The sequence below is a fragment of the Peromyscus maniculatus genome, chromosome 2 (genome assembly GCF_049852395.1).
Source record: "Peromyscus maniculatus bairdii isolate BWxNUB_F1_BW_parent chromosome 2, HU_Pman_BW_mat_3.1, whole genome shotgun sequence".
Taxonomy (NCBI): domain Eukaryota; kingdom Metazoa; phylum Chordata; class Mammalia; order Rodentia; family Cricetidae; genus Peromyscus; species Peromyscus maniculatus.
Window position 1 is genome coordinate 69,809,056 of NC_134853.1, and position 19,123 is coordinate 69,828,178.

General features: G+C 49.5%; 1 protein-coding gene across 1 annotated transcript in view; it reads right to left on the reverse strand.

Annotated features, from left to right (window-relative positions):
- Positions 1-8,153, reverse strand: part of Shb (SH2 domain containing adaptor protein B) — a 117,342-nt gene extending 109,189 nt beyond the window's left edge. The window contains exon 1 of the mRNA XM_006973710.2: positions 7,456-8,153. Coding sequence (XP_006973772.3) covers positions 7,456-8,151 — 696 coding nt within the window. The 5' untranslated portion in view covers positions 8,152-8,153. The remainder of the gene's footprint in view (positions 1-7,455) is intronic.
- Between the last annotated feature and the right edge of the window lie 10,970 nt (positions 8,154-19,123).

Here is a 19,123-nt window from a genome sequence, read left to right on the forward strand (position 1 = left end):
GTACAGCAGGTCAACAGCACTGAAAGCCTGAGAATGGCTTGATGCACCCCTGCCCCTTGCCTGCACCCCTGCCCCTTGCCCACACCCCTGCCTGCACCCCTGCCCCTTGCCCACACCCCTGCCTGCACCCCTGCCCCTTGCCTCCCTTTCTGAATCTTGGCCTTGTGTTGTGACTGGCATTGGTAAACAACGTTCAGCAGAAGGGACACTGTCCCAGATGCCATTAAGACACCTCATGGGCTTCTGCTTGCTCTTGGAACCCCACCCTGTCGTATGAGCAAGTACTGGAGGGGAATCAGTGAGCCCCATCAAGACCGGAAATGATACTCAGTGTTTGATGCCTAGGCAGAAAACTATAACCCAGGGGCCAGCTGCCTGGCTTTCAAAATAAAGTTGTACCAGAACACAAGTATGCCTACTAATATATTCTAAGGCCGCTTTTAGCTACAATGGCTGAGCCAACCAGCTGTAAGGGAGACCAGACCATCTAGCTCTCAAACCTGAAAACATGATCTGCCTGGCTCTGGCCCCCCCACCTTTTTTTTAAGGGTGTGTGTGGCTGACTTCTAGTTTAAAACCCAGGAGGCTGCGGTGACCTGTGATGGAGCAACAGCTGTTGTATACCTAGTACCTAGAATGACTGGGAGGACTTTGTGACCTGCAGAATTAACACTGAAAACAGCTTCGGTAGGCAGCATTTCTCTCACACTACTTTCAAGGGTTGGGACATGAATGGGGAACCTGTCCTCAGCCAAACTACAGCAATAAACTTTGGTTCTAACCTTTCCAGAAAGGACACCACCCCACCCCCCACCCCCCCCACCCCCGCTAAAAAAAAGAACTCTGTAAGGACTGGAGAAGATGGCTGTCAATCAAATAGAAATGGCTGACATTCTGACCCTGGCTTCCCTTGATCCTGACTAGTGATTTTATGTGGAAAGACCAAACGGCAGGTCAACTCCCCTGCAGCAGGGCCCACGAGACCCATTCTGCCAACGGTGAGGCCCCTCTGCACCTGCCCACAGGCCCACCATCCTCCACACTGTGGCCACCTTCCCGCTTCCCTGCCCAGGCATTCCCACTCATCCCTCAGAGTCCGACGGCCCTCCTTCACTGCCAGCATTCAGGCCTGTCAGCCCTCTGCACACACGGCAGGCAGCCTTTCCTTGGGTTCGGAGACGGTCTCGGGCTTGACAACCTAGTGTGCTTGTTCATTTGATACCCAGGGGATGTTGTCTCCAGCACTCTCCTCAGATACCACAAACCAAGGGTGCTTAAGTCTCCTATATAAAATGTAGTAGGCCAGGCGTGGAGGAGGCACACATCTTTTTAACCCAGCACTCGGGAGACAAAGGCAGGAGGCTCTCAGTGAGTTCAAGGGCAGCCTGATCTACACAGAGAGACCCTGTCTCTAAAGAATAAACAAAATAAGAAAAGAGGCACAGTGATATTTGCCTTTTGTGTACATGAAGCCCTGTCTAGCTGACATCTAAGACCTAATACAAAGTAATACTACATACACAGTTACACAACTGTTTAGGTTTAGGAAGTAAGAAAACACAAGTCCACGTATGGTCAATAATTGTGTTGCAATTTGGGAGCAGAGGGAAATCATGGTACTGGGAATTGAATCCAGGGCCGGGTGGTTGTGCAAAACCTTCCTCAAGATTGAAACATTCCATCCTTCAGGAAGCTCCTTGAGCAGGAAGGTAAACAATTCAAAAGAGCTTCCTGAAGTCCCTGAAACTGACCAGATTCACTAGGCCCCTCCCGGCCAGAGTAAACATGAAAAGCCGAGTCTCCTCAGAAGCTCAGCAGCCAAGATTCTCGGAGGAGAAAACTGCGAGGACTTGTGTTTGTCTCCCCGGGAAAGTTTCGTCACAGTTAGTGCGTGCTGGACAAACACGCTACCACTAAGCGACACCTCAGCCCTCTCTGTACTCAGCTGCTTTTTGTTTGTTTGACTTTTTATTTTTATGTTTTGCTTGCATGCTATCAGTGCATCCATCATGTATGTGCCTGGTGCCTGCAGAGACCAAGAGAGGGCATTAGACCCCTAGGACTGGAGTTACAGATGGTTGTAAGCTTACGCATGAGTACCATGTTGGTACTGAGAATTAAACCAGGTTTTCTGGAGAGCAGGGAGTACTCTAAACCACCAAGCCATCTCTCCAGCCCCAGGTCTTTTTACTTTGAGACAAGAACTAAGTTGACCAGGCTGACCTCAAACACTCTGTAGCCACTCAGATAGATTTTGCATTTATAATCCTTCTGCCTCAACTTCCAGAGTATTGGAAGTATTCTGGGAATACTTCCCCACTGAATGCCAGAGGGTTATGATTAAGTCCACAGGCCGCTGCAAAGCCCAGGACACATAGCCGTCTTCTGTACCCTGATATACCTCCTCAGCCACACTTACTTCTCTCTGAATTCCTCCTGCCTAGCAAAGAGCTCAGAAACTAACTGGTAGGTGTTTTCCAAGTTAAAAATTATGATTATTTATTCTGTAGCTATGGAAAACGTGTGAACTCTGTGGATGCTGACAAAATACCACGTGTTGGTACACATTAGCATGTATTTCAAATCTGGCCAACTGATGTCATGATGCATCCTGACTTTCCCAGGTGTACTGGAAACACCATTTAATTATGACAAAAGAAACAACACCAGCACAAAACCTAACTGGATGAGACCGGTTTGACTGCATCCAAGGAAACCCACAAAGTAACTCGTTTCTCCCCGCCTCTACCCCTAACAAGGTTTTTCTGGGTAGCCCTTGCTCTGTAGTCCAGGCTGGCCTTGAACTCAACAGAGATCCTCTGGCCTCTGCCTCCTGAGTGCTGGAATTAAAGGCGTGCACTTACCACCACCCCCCATTTTTTTTCCCAAACAGCATAGCTGAAGGAGTATTAGCTCTACCTACTTCAACCTACTACAATTTCTTTTCTCTTCCAGGAGCCCAGACCCTTACTACCTCTCACCCGAAATACATTACAACTGCCCCCTAATTCTGGGCTATCTCCTCCAGACGTGCCTAAGGCTCTAAGCCAGTGCTTCTCAACCTGTGGGTTACGACTCCATGGGGGGTCACATATCAGATATTTACAATGGAATCAGTAGCACAATTACAGTTATGAAGTTGCAACAGAATAATTTTATGGTTGGGCTCACCACAACATGAGGACAGCATTAGGAAGGTTCAGAACCAATGCTCTAAGAACAACCCCCTCCTCCCCTACCCTGGGTAAAAATCACCTGGGAGACCCAAACTGAGGCCCCCACCTGGTATCATACCCCTGCCACGTCTTTTATATTGTCACCTCTCATTCCCAAGAAGACCCACTGGGTAATTGTCTTCCAAGAACACATCCTACAATGAGGTCTTCTGGTCGTGAGCATATATGCACACTCAGTCTGACACACAAACCCCCTTACAGCCTACGGTGGTCCCATCCTGCTTCAATCCCACCTCTGCCTCTAGGTTCACCTTCAATGCCTACTTCCCAGATAAAGACCTCCCCCAAGTTCTCAAGGCAAAAGCACCATGGGGAAAAAGGTGAAAAAACACATCCACTTCCTCCAGAAGCTCAGACCAAAGATCTCTACACCCTTAACCTCTGCCTCCTTCCCACAACTCACTCTCCTACCCCATCTCTGCCCACAATTTACGTTAGGAGAGAATCTGGAACAGGGAAGTCTCTTTCTCAAGTGAGTCTGTAAGGACAACAGATGTGGTGCTGGTGGACTGGGCTGTGCCCCAGGACTCGCTCACCTGGGAGAACAGGGGGATGACAGAATGAACAAAAGAACAAGTGCTGAAGGACAGGAAGGGACCCAAAAACTGAGCCATGGTGTGAGCAGCACAGCAAGATGGCTGCACGGACCACCAGCTCCACTGCAGGATGCAGAAACCCTCAACTCAGGTCTGGGGCTAAAACTGGACACTGGCACAGGCCAATTCTCTAAGGACTACAACAGGAATGAAATGCTGCCCCAGGCTAAGGGGGATTTTCCTGCAGCCACTGGTGGGGACTGAAGACAGACAGGTTCAGGGATGGACAGGGATGTTCAGAGCTGGGTCACAGTAGGTCTGGCCTGCCAAATGCTGTCTGCTGGAAATAATGTGAAAACCAGACTGCCTTCTGACTGCCAGATGGGAGGTACTGGCCACATACTAAGCTGGAGATGTGCACCTGCAGCCTGTATCCAAAGTGGTCCTGGCCAGAAGACTTGAGTTAGGTGGAGAACCATGACCATGGCATCGGGAGTTCTCAAAGTGGGATCTAGGACCAGTAGGAGTAATCACTCAGACACTTGTCAAAATGCACTCTCAAGGCTCCCGCCAGAACTGTCAAGTCACAAGCTTCAGGGAATGAGCTGGAATAGTAAGAGACAGAGGACGGGGAGGAATGCCGATTAAAATGCTGTCTTCTAGACACTCATGAACTCACAGTAACTGCGGTTACTCACACAAGATCTGTACAAGATCAAGCCAGTCAATAATCCTACCATGGGTGGGAGAGGGACTCCGGAGGCTCCACCCCTAGCTGAGGAGCTACTGGCAACTGACAGCTGTCGAGGTTCAGGGTGGCCCTGGTGGTTTGCCCATGTCCACACAGACAGCACTGACTGGACTCAGTAGGTGATTTTTTTAAAATAGGAGATTAAGGGAGGAACAGCAATTGTTGGGGAGGGGGAAGTGAGGGGGAGTGAATGTTAGGAGTGGATGTGATCAAGGTACATTTGTACATACGGATGAAATTGTCAAAGAAACTGTAGCGGGGCTGAGGATGGATGCAGCTGCCTAGGTAGAACTGCTTGTTTAGCTTTACCAAGTACTGGGTTCACTTTACCAAGTACTGGGTTCAATCTCCTGTACCGCATAAAACTAGGTGGTCCACACCCGTAGTCCTCACAGGTATGGGCAGTAGAAGGAGGAGGGTCACAACTCAAGCTTGGGTGGCAGTGGTACATTCCTTTAATCCTAGCACTCCGGGAGGCAGAGGCTCAATTCGAGGCCAGCCTGGTCTACAGAGCAAGTTACAGGACAAGCAGGTCTACACAGAGAAAACTCTGACTCGAAAATCCTCCCCCTCTCCCCCCACCCAAAAAAAAAGAAACAAAAAAAGACACACAAGCCCACCTTTGGCTACCTAGTGAGTTTAAGGTCAGCATTCTTTGAGTCTTGTCTCAGAAAATAAATAAAACTGCAGGCCCGCATTCCCAGTGTTTAGCCAGCTTCCAGGGACACTCGGCACCACTGTGCTAGGCTAGCCTGCTGTCCTAGAACCACTGCCTTGCGGCCACCCCCTCTCCTCCTGATAGAAGGAGCATCTGGTAACTTCCTCCCTTGTCCCCCAAGAGAGACAACTCTGGAAAGATCAAAGCTACAACGTAAGAGAGGAAAACCAGCCCAGAGAGACAGTCTATTAAAAACTGTATCCCCTACCACTCAGTTTACAAGTCCTTAACCAGGTCCCGCAGCCCCTCTAGGGTCCTGTCCAACTCTGACCTCTCGTCCCAGCCACAGAAGACTCTGCCTGAAGTCCTCTAAAGCACCAGACTCTTCTCCAGCCACCCACAATAGCGGTGGCTCAGGTTCAACAATGGTCTTGCCTCAGAGGAGCCCTCCAGGAGCCCCCATTTAACACCAGGCCTCCCATCACAGGACAGCCTCTGTCCCAGCACTCGATACAGACACGCACAGCACACGATTCCCCTCCCAGCACCTGGCAGAAGAGAACTAAGACCCATGGGAAATATCTGGGGACAATGAAGCCAAGTCTTAGACACACTTAACATTCCAGCTACAAAGTATCATTACTAAGCATTTCAAAGTCTTAACTCTAATTAGAAAAAAATGTTTATTACAGTTTTGAAAGCCACCAGAAAAAAAAAAAAAAAAGACTTTAGGGAGGCCGCTGAAGTACTAGCAGTAGGACAAAGAAAGTCTGCCCCCTGGGGGGTGGTCTTGGGCAACCATGCTGACACGAGTCCAGTGCCGTGGTCTGCAAACCTCTCTGCAAAGCTTTCCCGTAACTTTCACATACAAAAGCTTCCAGGTCCTCCCAGTGGGCAAACCAAACCAAGCTTGACCATATATGAACCTGTAAGAGTCTCGTCTTTCCTAAAACATCAACCACAAGCCTCAACAGCGCTCAGTTCTCATCAAAGACATCTCTCTCGTGTCCCCTTGTTGGCTGTGCAGTCACTAGGGCTTCGAGCTGTCATCCAAGTGTGGCATCTTGGGTGCTCGGGAAGCCCAGAGTGTACAAGCCTCCAAGGTACGTGCCCACACGGTTTCAGCCAGCACTAGGCTCCTTCAGACAGCACGCACCACCCATCCTGGACAGACAAAGCAGGAGAGAGGATGACCCCAGGGAGAAAACCAGGCAGGAAAATTAAAGGAGGGCGTCCCCTTACTCATCTCTCCCATAAAATAAAAAGCCTAGCCCAGCACCAGCTGACCGGCAGAAAATGTCTCCCTGTTTGGAAATCCAGTCTATCAGTACAGGCAAAAGTTTGAGCTTGCAAGAAGAATGTGGGGGAGAACCCTGAGCAGGGGCCTGACAGCCAGGCAACCCTGCCCTAAGGATCGAGATCTCTCCCTGGGCCTCAGATTTAATCAAAACACTGCCTCCACTACAAGTAGACAGAGCAAGTATTTTATGGGGGAAGGGAGGGCAACTCCGAGTGTGAAGAGAAGGAGCCGAGGGACCTGGCTGTAATTAACTCTTGCTACGAAGCAGGGGACGACTAAAAGGCCTGATTGGCAGGGGGTTGCCACAAAGGCTTCTCATCCCGAGATAGTACTGTAAGGGATGGCGTGAGGGAAGAGGATGGGGTGGCAGAGGTAGGTGTCCTTTTAGCAGACCCGCCTCCGGAGCTAGGGCGAGGAGGTAGGAAGTACCAGATCGGTGAGTTCTCTGGGAGGACGGACATTTAGACCGGAAAAGCCTGCGTGGGGGTTCCCAATACCGCTCCAGTACAACAGGCCGCTTCGCTTGGCTTCGGAAACCTGGCACGCAGAGTGCGAGGTTTAGGAGCATTTACATACACACATTCAGGGACAGCCAGTAAGGAAAACGAAGACCCGGAGAGTCCCCTTCCCGCTCTGGACCTCAGTTCCCAGCTACATCTGGGAGGGGGGGGCACCACACAACCCCGGGGAAAACAAGAGCAAACGCTCTTTTAGGCCCGCCGAGGCTGGCTTTACTGGGGAGCAGGAAGGGCTGGCTGAGTCTGTCTTCTGGGTAAAGCTAGGCGGGGTGCTCTCGCTCAGGCTGTGGGCTCTGTAAGGAGGCGTTTGGGGAGGACAAGCCAAAGACACAAGAGTCGGACCCGAGTGCGCGCCGTAGCCTAGACTCCAGAGTGCCAGAGCAAAGTTGACTGGTAGGGCTGGTTAACGTGGCGGTGCCTCAGTTTCCCATGCGCACCAGTAGCTTGGGGTCTTACCTTGTCTTTCTGGCCGGCTCCGGTCTCCTCGGCGGCGCACTTGTTGAGCAGCTTTTTGCCTCCGCAGGTCGTCGGGCTCCAGGTGCGGCCGCCGGAGCACACGCCTCCCGGGGGATCCCCCGCAGCACCCGCGCTCTCCACTTTGATGAGCCGGTGCTTAGGGGAGATGTAGCGCACCTCGGCTGGCGTGGCGGACCGCCGCTCGCTGCTGCTGCGGTAGAGGTGCGGGGAGCCGGAGGACGAGGACGAGGAGGCGGCGGCGCCCGGCCCCGCCGCCGCGCAACAGCAACCCGCAGCGCCCGCCGCCGCCGAGAAGGCGCGCTGGCTCCCGCCGGGCTCCCCGCCGCCGCCGCCGCAGTAGTCCAGGCGGCACATGGCGCGCAGTTTGCGCAGCGACGAGCCCGGCCCGTTGTACGGGTCCTCGAAGTCGCGCTCCTTCTGCGCGCGGTAGGCGCGGATGAGGTCACTCGTGCTGCCGCTGTCGTCGGGCAGGGAGCCCGACGAGGCCGAGAAGCAGGCGGCGGCCGACCCGCAGGACGCCGAGGAAGCCGAGCAGGCCTGCGGCACGGCCTGCGGGGGCTGCTCGCGCCGCTCGCCCCGGCGCCGCTGCTCGCGGTAGTCGGGCCTCGGCGGCTGCGGCGGACTCTTGGTCTTGCTGTTGCCCAAGCTGAAGTACTTGTTCAGCCACTTGGCCATGGCGAGAGGCCGCCTAGGGCCGCGGCGCGCCAGCCCCGTCCGCCGCCGCAGCCATTCGGGGGGCAGCGCTGCCGCCCAGTCCCGCAACGCCCCGGCCCCGGTGGGGGGCGTGCGGGGTACCCGTCGCCAAGTTCAAGTTCTCGCAGCCGCCGCCTCCTGCGGGCCGCCGCCCGGCTCCGGCCGCTGCTGCCGCCGCACAGCCCTCCGCCCGCGCCGCGCGCCGCCCGAGCTTCGGATCTCGCGCCCCTCACGGGCGCGTCTCATAGGGCCCCCCGCCTCGAAGAGCGGAAGGCCGGGCGCCCCCCGCCGCTCACGCCCGCACCGAGCGCGCCCCCCCGCGGAGCGCGCCCCTGCCCCGTGCCAGCCGCGGCTGCCTGCGGGCTTCTCCAGTACGCCGGGGCAAGCCCGGCCCCTCCGCGGGTCGGAGAGCAAGCGAGCGACGGAGGGAGGAGGCCCGCGCCCGCCCGGCGGAGCCCGCGCGCCCCTGCCCGTCCCGGCGGCGCCTGCCGCTACCGCTGCCGCTGCCTCTGCCGCCGCCTCCCGAGCCGCCGCGTGTGTGACACTCGGCCGCCAGAGCCCGCCCTGCGCCGCGGCCCGGCCCCGTAGGCCCCGCCCCTTCCACCGAGGCCCCGCCCCCCGCGTGCGCCTGGTTACCTCCCCTCCTCCCCCTGCCGCAAGAGCCACCTCCCGCGGCCGCCTGGGCGCCAGCCCCCGGGTCGTGCCCGAGGGCTCCGGAGTCCTGCTGCTCGCCCGGCCCTGCCTCCTTCCGACTGAGACTGCCGAGCTCCGAGACCAAAGGGGTCTGCGCAGTTCCCGGGGGCCCGCGCGCCGTGCACCCCAGGAATAGATGCCCACCGTCGGGGTAGTCGGCTGGGTAGACTACCGCACGACCTCTTTAGTTGACCGTGAGGACCGTGCGGAGGAGATGCCCTTAACGAAAGAGTGCAGGTCCCTTTTCTCTTTAAAGGGACAGAGACTCCGGTTCAGGTTTGCCGGCGCCGGGTCTTCGAAAGACTCTTTATGCTAATGAGTGTATTAGCAATCCAGATGACGGATGCACACGCGATAGGCGGCTGGGACCCGGCGGGGCACCAATCCGGGAGCAAGGCTAAGGGGAGGTCGAAATGTTTGCTTACCTTTTCACCTTGCAGGAAGTGGGGCTTTAACCCTGTTCACTGCCAACCTAGTGGAACCAGCTATGTAAACATTTAACGCTTAAGGTCGCAGGAGCTGGAGAGGCTCTATTTAATCCAGAGACGACTTTACAGGTGGAGAAACTGAGGCCCCGAGGTAGATCACACGGCTGGACTTGGATACCAGCCCTGGGATCTGGTGGCTTCTTAATGATGTGACTTAAAACAACGTGGTTATTACCCAAGTGTGAGGAAACCGAGATCAAAGTGGGGTGGGTAGCTTTTCTTGGAGTCTACTCTCAGAGGGGGTAAGCATAATCCTTGTCAAGACCAAAATCTTGCCTGAAAATAAGGCACCTGCCTTCTCGACCTTAATTCTAGTTGAAATTTGGCTAGGCAACCCCCGGAATATAGCTTAAGGCTAAGATGTGAGTCCCTGGGAGCTGAGACATTCCTTAAGAAGGGTGATTTGCCAAAGTAGCACCCTGTGTCCATAATCTCCATCTGCCATCTGTACATGGTGAGTTTGTGTATATGAGTTCGGCACACTGTTTGTCCTGTGTCCTGTAGGAGTAGTAACCTTTTAAAGTAGGCAGCAATCCCGGGATGTTCTGGAGCAAGAGGTCAAGCTCCCATCCTGAGACTTTGGGACATGGTGGGCCACAGTGTCATCCTTTCCAAGCTCTCCCTCTACCCAGATTCATACCTGAGACCACCGTGGACAACAGGCAGGCCCAGGACTCTGAAGGCTATGCTTTATCTACTCAGTCACACAGTCAAGCTATTTGCCTCTCTCATTCCCTATGGCCACTTGAATTTTCCAAACCCCACTGTTACCCACATCCCAACAATCTCACCTAACACTTACCTCTTACCTGAGAGACCTATTCACTTAGCATCCCTAGGAAATAGTCCTAAAGTGTGCACACACCACAAGGTTGCATGTGTGGTGTCTGGGGCATAGGAAGAGGCCCCAGAAGTTGATGCTAAGATGTTTATTTTGGGTATCCCTAGTCTTAAATGTCTCAAATTACCCTTTAAATCCTTGCTCTGCTGCATAAGCACTTAATCATCCAGCATGGAGGGAGGCCCCAATTAAGGGGAAAAAAAACCTGAAAGGCCAGGACATCCTCATTTTAAGCCCCACCTCCATTCAGCTCCCTCACTTCAGCTTCTAGGCTCAGGAGGAAAAGGAAGCCAGATCTTGGCAGTAGGCCAGGCCACCTGGGCCAAGAAAGTCCTCCCCAGAATCTGGACGCCTGTTCCCTGTTCCCTGCATGTGGGCTGCACATGGAAACATTATCTTTGCTTTTCTGAAGGGTTAGGAAGAGAAGTTGTATTTCACAACTTATTTTTTACATTCTGCTTTCGGCTGGCCCTGGAGTCAGAGATGCTTTCGCCTGTAATGCTTCTTCTGAGCTGTAATTTGTAAGCCAGAATTATTGTAATGCTATAGTATTATGCCAAGAACTCCCAGAGTCCCTGTGTAACTGCCCGGCCCCTAAACAGTGTATATAATTAACCCCAGTCAGTACCCCTGCAATCTGATGTTATTCCTGGTTTACAGATGGGGTGGCTGGCCTAAAGTGGTATTTACTTGATACAAGCAAAAAGTCTATGGGTGTTTTCCTTGGGAACCTATAGAGACACACCTTCAGAGATGAAGTGAGGGATGACAGGTCTCAAAAGAAACAAGAAAATATTAAGAAAGATGGTGGAGAAGCATCATGCCCAGGGTTTCTGGGAGCCAGATGCTTGTAGGACAGTCATCAGAGCACCGAGGAGGTGGACACGCTCCCTTTGCAGTTACAGCTGTATGGTTTTACAGAGGAGACACTGGGGCCAGTGACAGAGAGAAACTGAGTCAGAGGCACAGCTGCCGTTGATGACCATTCCCTTGACACCACAACCCCAACCCTGTGGAAGGAATGATGTAAATAAAGTACGCCCATCTCTCTTGGCTCTCCCCCCCCCCCAGACGCGGGAGACCCAGCACAGGACCTCACTAGATGAGGGAGGGCTCCACTACCAAGCTGTGCTCCTGACCCCTGGCTTGGTATCTGTGCTGTTTATGTCCCTCCTCCCTGCCCTGTTCCAATTTCTTATGGGGAGAGGGGTGTCATGTTTAGATAGCTGTGTTTCTGTTTCTGGTAGACAGAAGTTTCTGTCCCACAAGTCGTGCCCAAGTAACCGCACAGAGGCTCAATATTAATTATAAATGCTCAGCCAATAGCTCAACTCTTACATTTAAATTAGCCCATATTTCTTATCTATGCTTTGCCACGTGGCTTGGTAGCTTTTCTCAGTATGGCACGCCCATCTTGCTTCTCTCTGCTTCTGCTGGAGACTCTTGACTCCACCCTTCTTCCTCCCAGCGTTCTCAGTTTGGCTCTCCTGCCTCACCTCATCCTGTTCAGCTGTTGGCCAGTCAGCTCCTTTCTTAAACCAATCACAGCAACATATATTAACAGAGTATAAAGAAATATTCCATTTTCCCCTTTTTTTATCTAAATAAAAAAGGAAGGTTTTTGACTTTCACATAGTAAAATTATATGCGACAAAACAGTTGCCAAGTGAGAATTACAGTTACAATATCCAGTCCATTTGTATTTGGCAAAATCAGAGAAAATATTTTTTATAAGATAATATCTTTATGAGTCTAAAGTTTTTTTTTTTTTTTTTGGTTTTGTTTTGGTTTTGGTTTTGGTTTTTCGAGACAGGGTTTCTCTGTGTAGCTTTGGAGCCTGTCCTGGAACTCACTCTGTAGCCCAGGCTGGCCTCAAACTCACAGAGATCCGCCTGCCTCTGCCTCCCAAGTGCTGGGATTAAAGGCATGAGCCACCACTGCCCAGCTGAGTGTAAAGTTTTATACCTAATTTACCTTAAAACTTTAAATCTAATTATTTAGTCTTTAACTCATCAAAGACCCCAGAAGGGTGTAATATTATCTAACGACAAGGACATCTGGCTACCTAGACAGTCACCCAAAGCTCTTCTGTAACATTGGGGCATCCATCTTTGGCCTCCAGGCCTAGCATACCTGACAGACTTTGCTGAGAAACAGGAAATTTTGAAGGACTATCCTACCTTGTCTTGACAAAGTTTGACAGTCACTTTTCTTTTGCATCTTTCTGGTCCAGTTTCGACAGCATACCATCAGCAATTGAGGCAAGGGCAGTTTCTTTGTCCAAATGGCTAGCTTTTGCCATAAAGAAAGCAAACTCCATATAGAGGGTCTTTGATGCCCATTATCTTCTTTTGAAGTAAATGGGTGCTGTTAAGAGCAGACATGTCTCACTGTCATGAAAAGCCTTAGGTTATTAAACATATTAAATGTCATATTCTGTAGGTCTTTAAAGTGTTTGAAGATCATCTATTTATCTATCTAAATGTATCTGATGTATGACCTTGAAAACATACCTAACATGACTATAAGTTTGACTATTAAAGATGACTAACTATTAATCTGTATTTCTTAATTATACGTTACATTTTTAAATGAGTTGCAGCCAGGCAGCAGTGGCACACACCTTTAATCCCAGAACTTGGGAGGCAGAGCACTTGGTCTACAGAGTGAGATCCAGGACAGGCACCAAAACTACACAGAGAAACCCTGTCTTGAAAAAAAAAAATGTTTAAATGAGTTGCATACGCACAATGCCCCAAACAAGAGTAGAAACATACATATAGTATAGCAAAAATAACTTTAAAATTTCATTAATAAACCAAAATCCATACCAATGTAAAATATTTTGAGACTAATAGTTGTTTTTTGGATAAAAGTAGATTCAATAATCTACCTTTATATCCTATCATTTCTATATCCCCCCTTCTTTTCAGAACAAGATCCCTGAATCTAATCTCTTTTGTTTAGTTTTTTTCCCCTGATCATTACCAATAACAACTTGCAACCAACCCCCCTAAACAATGACAAATATCCATAACCCATCTTTTGAAAATGTAGGTGTTGTTTTTTCTAGACTGAATCCTACTGTTTGTGGGCACTGGTATCTTTAGGAGAACCTTGAGAAAATCAGGATAATTGTTAAGTCTTGACTGGAGTATTCTGTGAGGCTGGATCATCTCAGCAGCCTTGAAGCTATTTTGGATGAAAAATTCTGAGGAGATTGTAACAAAGGCATTTTGAGATGCTGAATCACCTGGGTCATCTGTTTTCATTGGTGTCTCATCTTGTGTTCTGAAAATACTTAACCTTTAAAGGTGACATACATATCTGTATTAATACAAGTATAGACTGTGCCTTGTACACAAGTCAGCCAAAGATGATTTTTTTTATTTATGTTTGAGCAGGTAAAATATACATTATGTGTTTTGTAATTTTTATAGGTTTATTTCTTTGGGTCTGTAGCCAGGATTTCAGGGGGTCTTCCTTGATCAAACCTGATCATCTTTAACCTTGAATGAATCCACAGCCTCTCATTTCCTGTGGAAATAAAAGCAAAACCTCTTCCCCAAAGTAACATTTTTTTACTTCCATTTTGAAGTCAAGAAATTTTTTTTAAATTTATAGGTTGGTTTAATCCAGCAATTTTCACAATCCAATCCTTCATTGGCAATCAGAAAATCTAAAGACAACACAATAACATACAGAATCCAGACTCTCTGTGTATTTCCCATCCTTATGTGGCTGTTTTCTTTTATATTACTTTATGCCTTTTAAGGATTTTATTATTTTAAAACTATATTTTTAAATCTATGACTGTATATACTCTTTCCTTTCTCTCTCCCAAGCCTTTAAACTGCTAAGCAGCTTGGCTAGGACCTCTGCCTCTGTTTTTACGGCTGGCTCCCTCCTGCTGGTAGCTGCCAAGAGACGTTTTTCTGTATTGCAGCCAGCATGAGAGACTGTGGGAACCTACCATGAGGCTTATCTCTTGGTGTGCTGGCAACTCAAGCTTGCAGGCATGGACCAGGAGATGTACCTCCTAATCACAGCCGACATGAGACTAGGAAGCCCCACCTGGCTTCATTTTTGTGTGCTTAGAATCTTTATTTTTATTTTTAGTATTTGTTTGTTTGTTTGTTTGTTTTTAGCTTTGTTAGGTTTTATGTGGGAATTCTGGCCCCAGGTTAGAATGCCATTTGTAGGCAGACTTTTCTCTCCTACCCACCAGTTCCCAAATAATGCTGTGGAATAGTTCTTTACACTGTGTGAATATATGTTGCAGTGATTGGTTTAGTAAAGAAGCCGACTGGCCAATAGCTGAACAGGATAAGGTCAGGTGAGAGAGCCAAACTGAGAATGCTGGGAGGAAGAAGGCTACTGTGGGATGTCTTTCTGTATGCTATGAATATGTGTTGCTCTTATTGGTTGATAAATAAAGCTGTTTGGCCAATGGCAAGGCAGGATAAGGTTAGGCAGGACACTCAAACTGAAGACAGAGATAGAGAAGGGTAGAGTCAGGGCAGATGCTTCGAGCTGTTCAAGAAGCAAGATGTGAAAGAACCAGTAAGCCACGGGCCATGTGGTGATACATAGATTAATAGAAATGGGTTCATTTAAGTATAAGAACTAGTTAGTAACAAGCCTGAACTACTGGCCAAGCATTTAGAATTAATATAAGCCTCTGAGTGATTATTTGGAAATAACTACGGGACAGAGAAAAGCTTCCACTTACAGAAGGTGGAGTCAGAGGAGCCTCAAGCAAATGCAAAGAGAAGCAAGATGGTGTGCTGTACTCAGAAAAAGGCACCAAGCCACATGGTAAAGTATAGATAAGAATATGGGTTAATGTAAATGTAAGAGTTAGTTTGTAGCAAGCCTGAGCTATTGGTTGAGCATTTGTAATTAATATTAAGTGTGGTGAAGTATTGTGTCCCCCAATATTGTGCAACCGTAATGAAGTTTCTCTGAGGATGGAGGAAGAAGCCAGCCACTATAGTAAACATAGAGGTCAGGCAATGGTAGCACATGCCTTTAATCCTATCACTCAGGAGGCAGAGACCAGTCTGGATCTCTTTGAGTTCAAGGCCACACTGGAAACAGAGCCAGGGTGGTGGTACATGCCTTAAATTCCAACACTAGTTAAACATAAAGGTCTGGAGTTCTATATAGACAGATAGGAAGTAATGTAGCTGGGTGGAGAGAGGAAATGAGATGGCAGAACCGAAAGGCATATAGGTGTGGGTAGACAGGAAGCAGGTCTCTTTGGAGACTGAGGCATCTGTAAGGTGAGTTTGGCATGGCTTTTCCTATTCCTCTGATCTCTCAGGTTTTAACCCCAATATCTGGCTCCAGGTTTATATTAATAAGCCTGTTTAGCAATTTGTCTTACAGTTAAGTCTCCACGTTTATTATTTGGGAATTGAAGGGTGGGAAAGAAATGCCTGCCAACAATAGCTCCAGGCTCCCTTTCCATCTTTCCATGGACGTCTTTCTCTCTATCTTACCGCACACAGGGCTTCTAGGATGGCTCTTGAGAGGTATAGGCAGGAGGATCAAGAGTTCAAGTTGATCCCTGGCTATAACGTGAGTTCAAGGCCCCTCTAAACTACTTGAGACCTCGTCTCAAAACAAAAGCAAAACAACACCCCCCCCCCCAAAAAAAAAAAAAAAAAAAGAGGCAAGGGAATTCTGGGCAGAAGACTCAGCATTAGCAAAAGCAGAGAAGCAGGACATGGGGGAAGCCACTGGGGTAATAATGGGTGGCCTAGTTTGAGGATGTGAGTATGTGAGGATTTGTGAGGGCTGAGAGATGGTGGGTAACAGTACAGAGAGGGGCCGCCTGTCAGAAAGAGCTCTGCCTCCCGATGAAGAGAAGTGGAATTTCATCTGTCAGTAGTGGTGGGGGTGGGGGCTGCTTGTGATCTTTCCTTATTTGAAATAAGGAAATTACTTAATTTTTTTCTGCATTTCACAAGGATCGTTTGGGGAGCAGCATGCAGGATGCTCTTCATGGGGGCGAGCCATAAGGTAGGCAGAGCAATGTCTTGTCTGCTTTCTTACGCCTTAGTGCATTTGCCTGTGCCGCCTTTTAAATATTAAAGAAAAATGGTGCCAGGATGATATCTAGTACACAAGAAGTACTCCAGCCCTTTTGTTGAATGAATAAGTAACACTGTAGTGGAAGAATGTTGAGGAATGGACTCCAAATGACTCCCAGATTGCTGGCTTGGGTCTCTCCTTAAACAGCAACCAGCCCTTGCCCGGTGACAAGTAATACTGGAGGAAAGATAAGGGAGTCATTTAAGGAGAAAGGGAGGCGACGTGGGCCTCGGTCACTCGTGTATTAGTTACTTTCCTGTTGCTGTGTGGAAACACCATGACCACGGCAACTTATAGAAGGAATGGTTTGTTTTGGCAGAATGGGAAGAGGAGTCCCCGAGGAGGTAAGGGGCATGGCAGCAGGCAGCAGCCGTGACAGCAGGAATGGGAAGCTAAGAGCTCACAAGCTTGAACCACAAGCTTGAAGCAGAGAGCAGGCCAAAAGCGGACAGGCTTTTCACTCTCAAGCCTGCTACCAGTGATGTACTTCCTCCAGCAAGGCCTTATCACCCCAGTCCCCCCCAAGAAGCACTACCAACTGGAGACTGCGTGTCCAAATGCCCAAGACTGTGGAAGGACATATAGTCCCAGCTGCACAATAAACACCCAAAGTTTAGCATACCGAGTCTTTCTCTGTCCTGCCAGCCAGCTCCCGAATAATGACACAGAAACTTTTATGATTATGAGAGCTCGGCCTATAGCTTAGGCTTGTTCCTAACTAGTTCTTATAACTCAAATTAACCCGTATTTTTATTAATCTACATTCTACCACGTGGCTTTTATTTCTCTCCCATTCTGTGTGTCCAACTCATTCCACAACTCAATGGAGTCTCCCTCTTGCCTAGATTCTTCTTCCCAGTCTCTCTCTCTGCTGGGAAGTACTGCCTATATACCTCCTGCCTAGCTATTGGCTGTTTCAGCCTTTTATTACACCAATAACAGCAATACAACTTCACACAGTGTATAAATATCCCACAGCCCTTTAGGCCTGAGTCTGGGCTGGATGCTTAGATCTGAGACAACTGTCCAGCCTTCTTGACCCTTCACTTCCTACTTATGCCGCCCGCCAGAGGTGGTGGTTGTGGAGGCGCACGCCTTTAATCCCAGCACTCAGAGGCAGAGGCAGGCTGATCTCTGAGTCTGAGGCCAGCCTGGTCTTACAGAGTGAGTTCCAGGACGGTCCAGGCTATACAATGAAACCTTGTTTTAAGAAACCAAAACAAGTCGGGCGGTGGTGGTGAATACCTTTAATCCCAGTACTCAGGAGGCAGAGGCAGGCAGATCTTTGTGAGTTCAAGCCCAGCCTAGTCCAGGACAGGCTCCAAAGAAACCGTGTCTTGAAAAAAGCAAAAACAAAAATAAAACAAAACAAAAAAAGGAAACAAACAAAAAACAAAACAAAACCCAACCAACCAAACAAGAAAGCCTACTTCAGCCCATCTGCAGGGAGTCTCTGGCCTGGATGCTGTAGACGTTTTCCTTCTTCCATCTCAACACAGCAGCCACCGTTCTATAACATGAACCTAAGTTTGCTGCTGTCCCTTCTCTGCTCAGATCCCCCCGTTGAATTCCATTCTCCTGGTAGTAAATGCCAACATCTTGACAGTGGCTCACGGACCCGCGAATGACTGAGTTCCTGCCCCTGTCCTGTGTTCTCCTTTCTGCCACAGGCAGGGTGCTGCTCTGCGGCCTGGACCCTTCCTCTGCTTTGACTGTTTTCCCAGCACACACATACCCGCCACGCTCAGCCCTGGTGTCCTTCGGGTCTTTAAATGCCACATGCTCAGCGAGGCCTCCCCCGGGAGCGTTATCACAAGTGCAGTCCCAACATTTGATGTCCTGCGTCCTTGTTTTATTTGTCTGAGTGTGGCTCACCCCATCTCACCCACGGTATGTTTGCTTGATTTTCCTTGTTTGCTTTTGATCTGGCCCCACTGTGGTTAGAGGATCTTTGCCCTTCTGTTCACTGCCATTTCCAGAACAGTGCCTGACATGTGGCAGGTAGACAAACAGTTCGTGTTTGTTGGATGATAGAGTGTAGGTGAGCAGTAGAGATCACAGAAGGCAGAAGGACTATAGTTTGGCATTTCTGTCTACTTCTGTCTTCTTGTGGCCGTTCTTGGCCTGGAGGTGGAAGCATGTCAAACTTGATGGATTGGGGGGACACGGAAGATATATTTAAGATACTTGACATGATGCCTATGTTTTCTCTCTACCACTAAGCTGTATGCCTAGTCCTATTTTTATTTTATATTTTAAGACCAAGTTTTACTAACTTGCCAAGGCAGGCCTTAGACTTGTAATCCTGCTTCTTGTGTGAACTGTTTCCTCCGAGACTGAAACATTCTATCTTTCAAGGAAGTTCCTTAAGCAGGAAAGTAAACTGCTCAAAGTAGCTTCAGGAAGTCCCTGAAATTGACTAGGTTCACTAGGCCCCCCTCCTTGCCAGAATAAGCTATAAAAGCTGGGAGTTCCCCTCAAATGGAAGGAAGCTGAGCTGCTTCGGCACCCACGTGGCAGCTCACCACTGTCTGTAATTCCAGTTCCAGGGGCCCCGGCACCCATGGCAAAGCACCAATGCACATAAAATAAATAAATGAATGAATGAATGAATGAATGAATGAATGAAAAGCTGCAAAGAAGACCCTAAGGCGAGACAAGAAACCAGCTGGGCTTCCTGGCAGAGGTTCAGACCAACTGAGGCACCTGGAAAGGACACTCTCCAACGTGTTGGGCTGCCTGCAGGCTACATGCTCAGTGTGCTCCAGGTTCCCAGCTCTGTGAGCTGTCACCCAGGCTGGGGTGGGCTTTGGTGATGCAGCTGTCTCTGAGT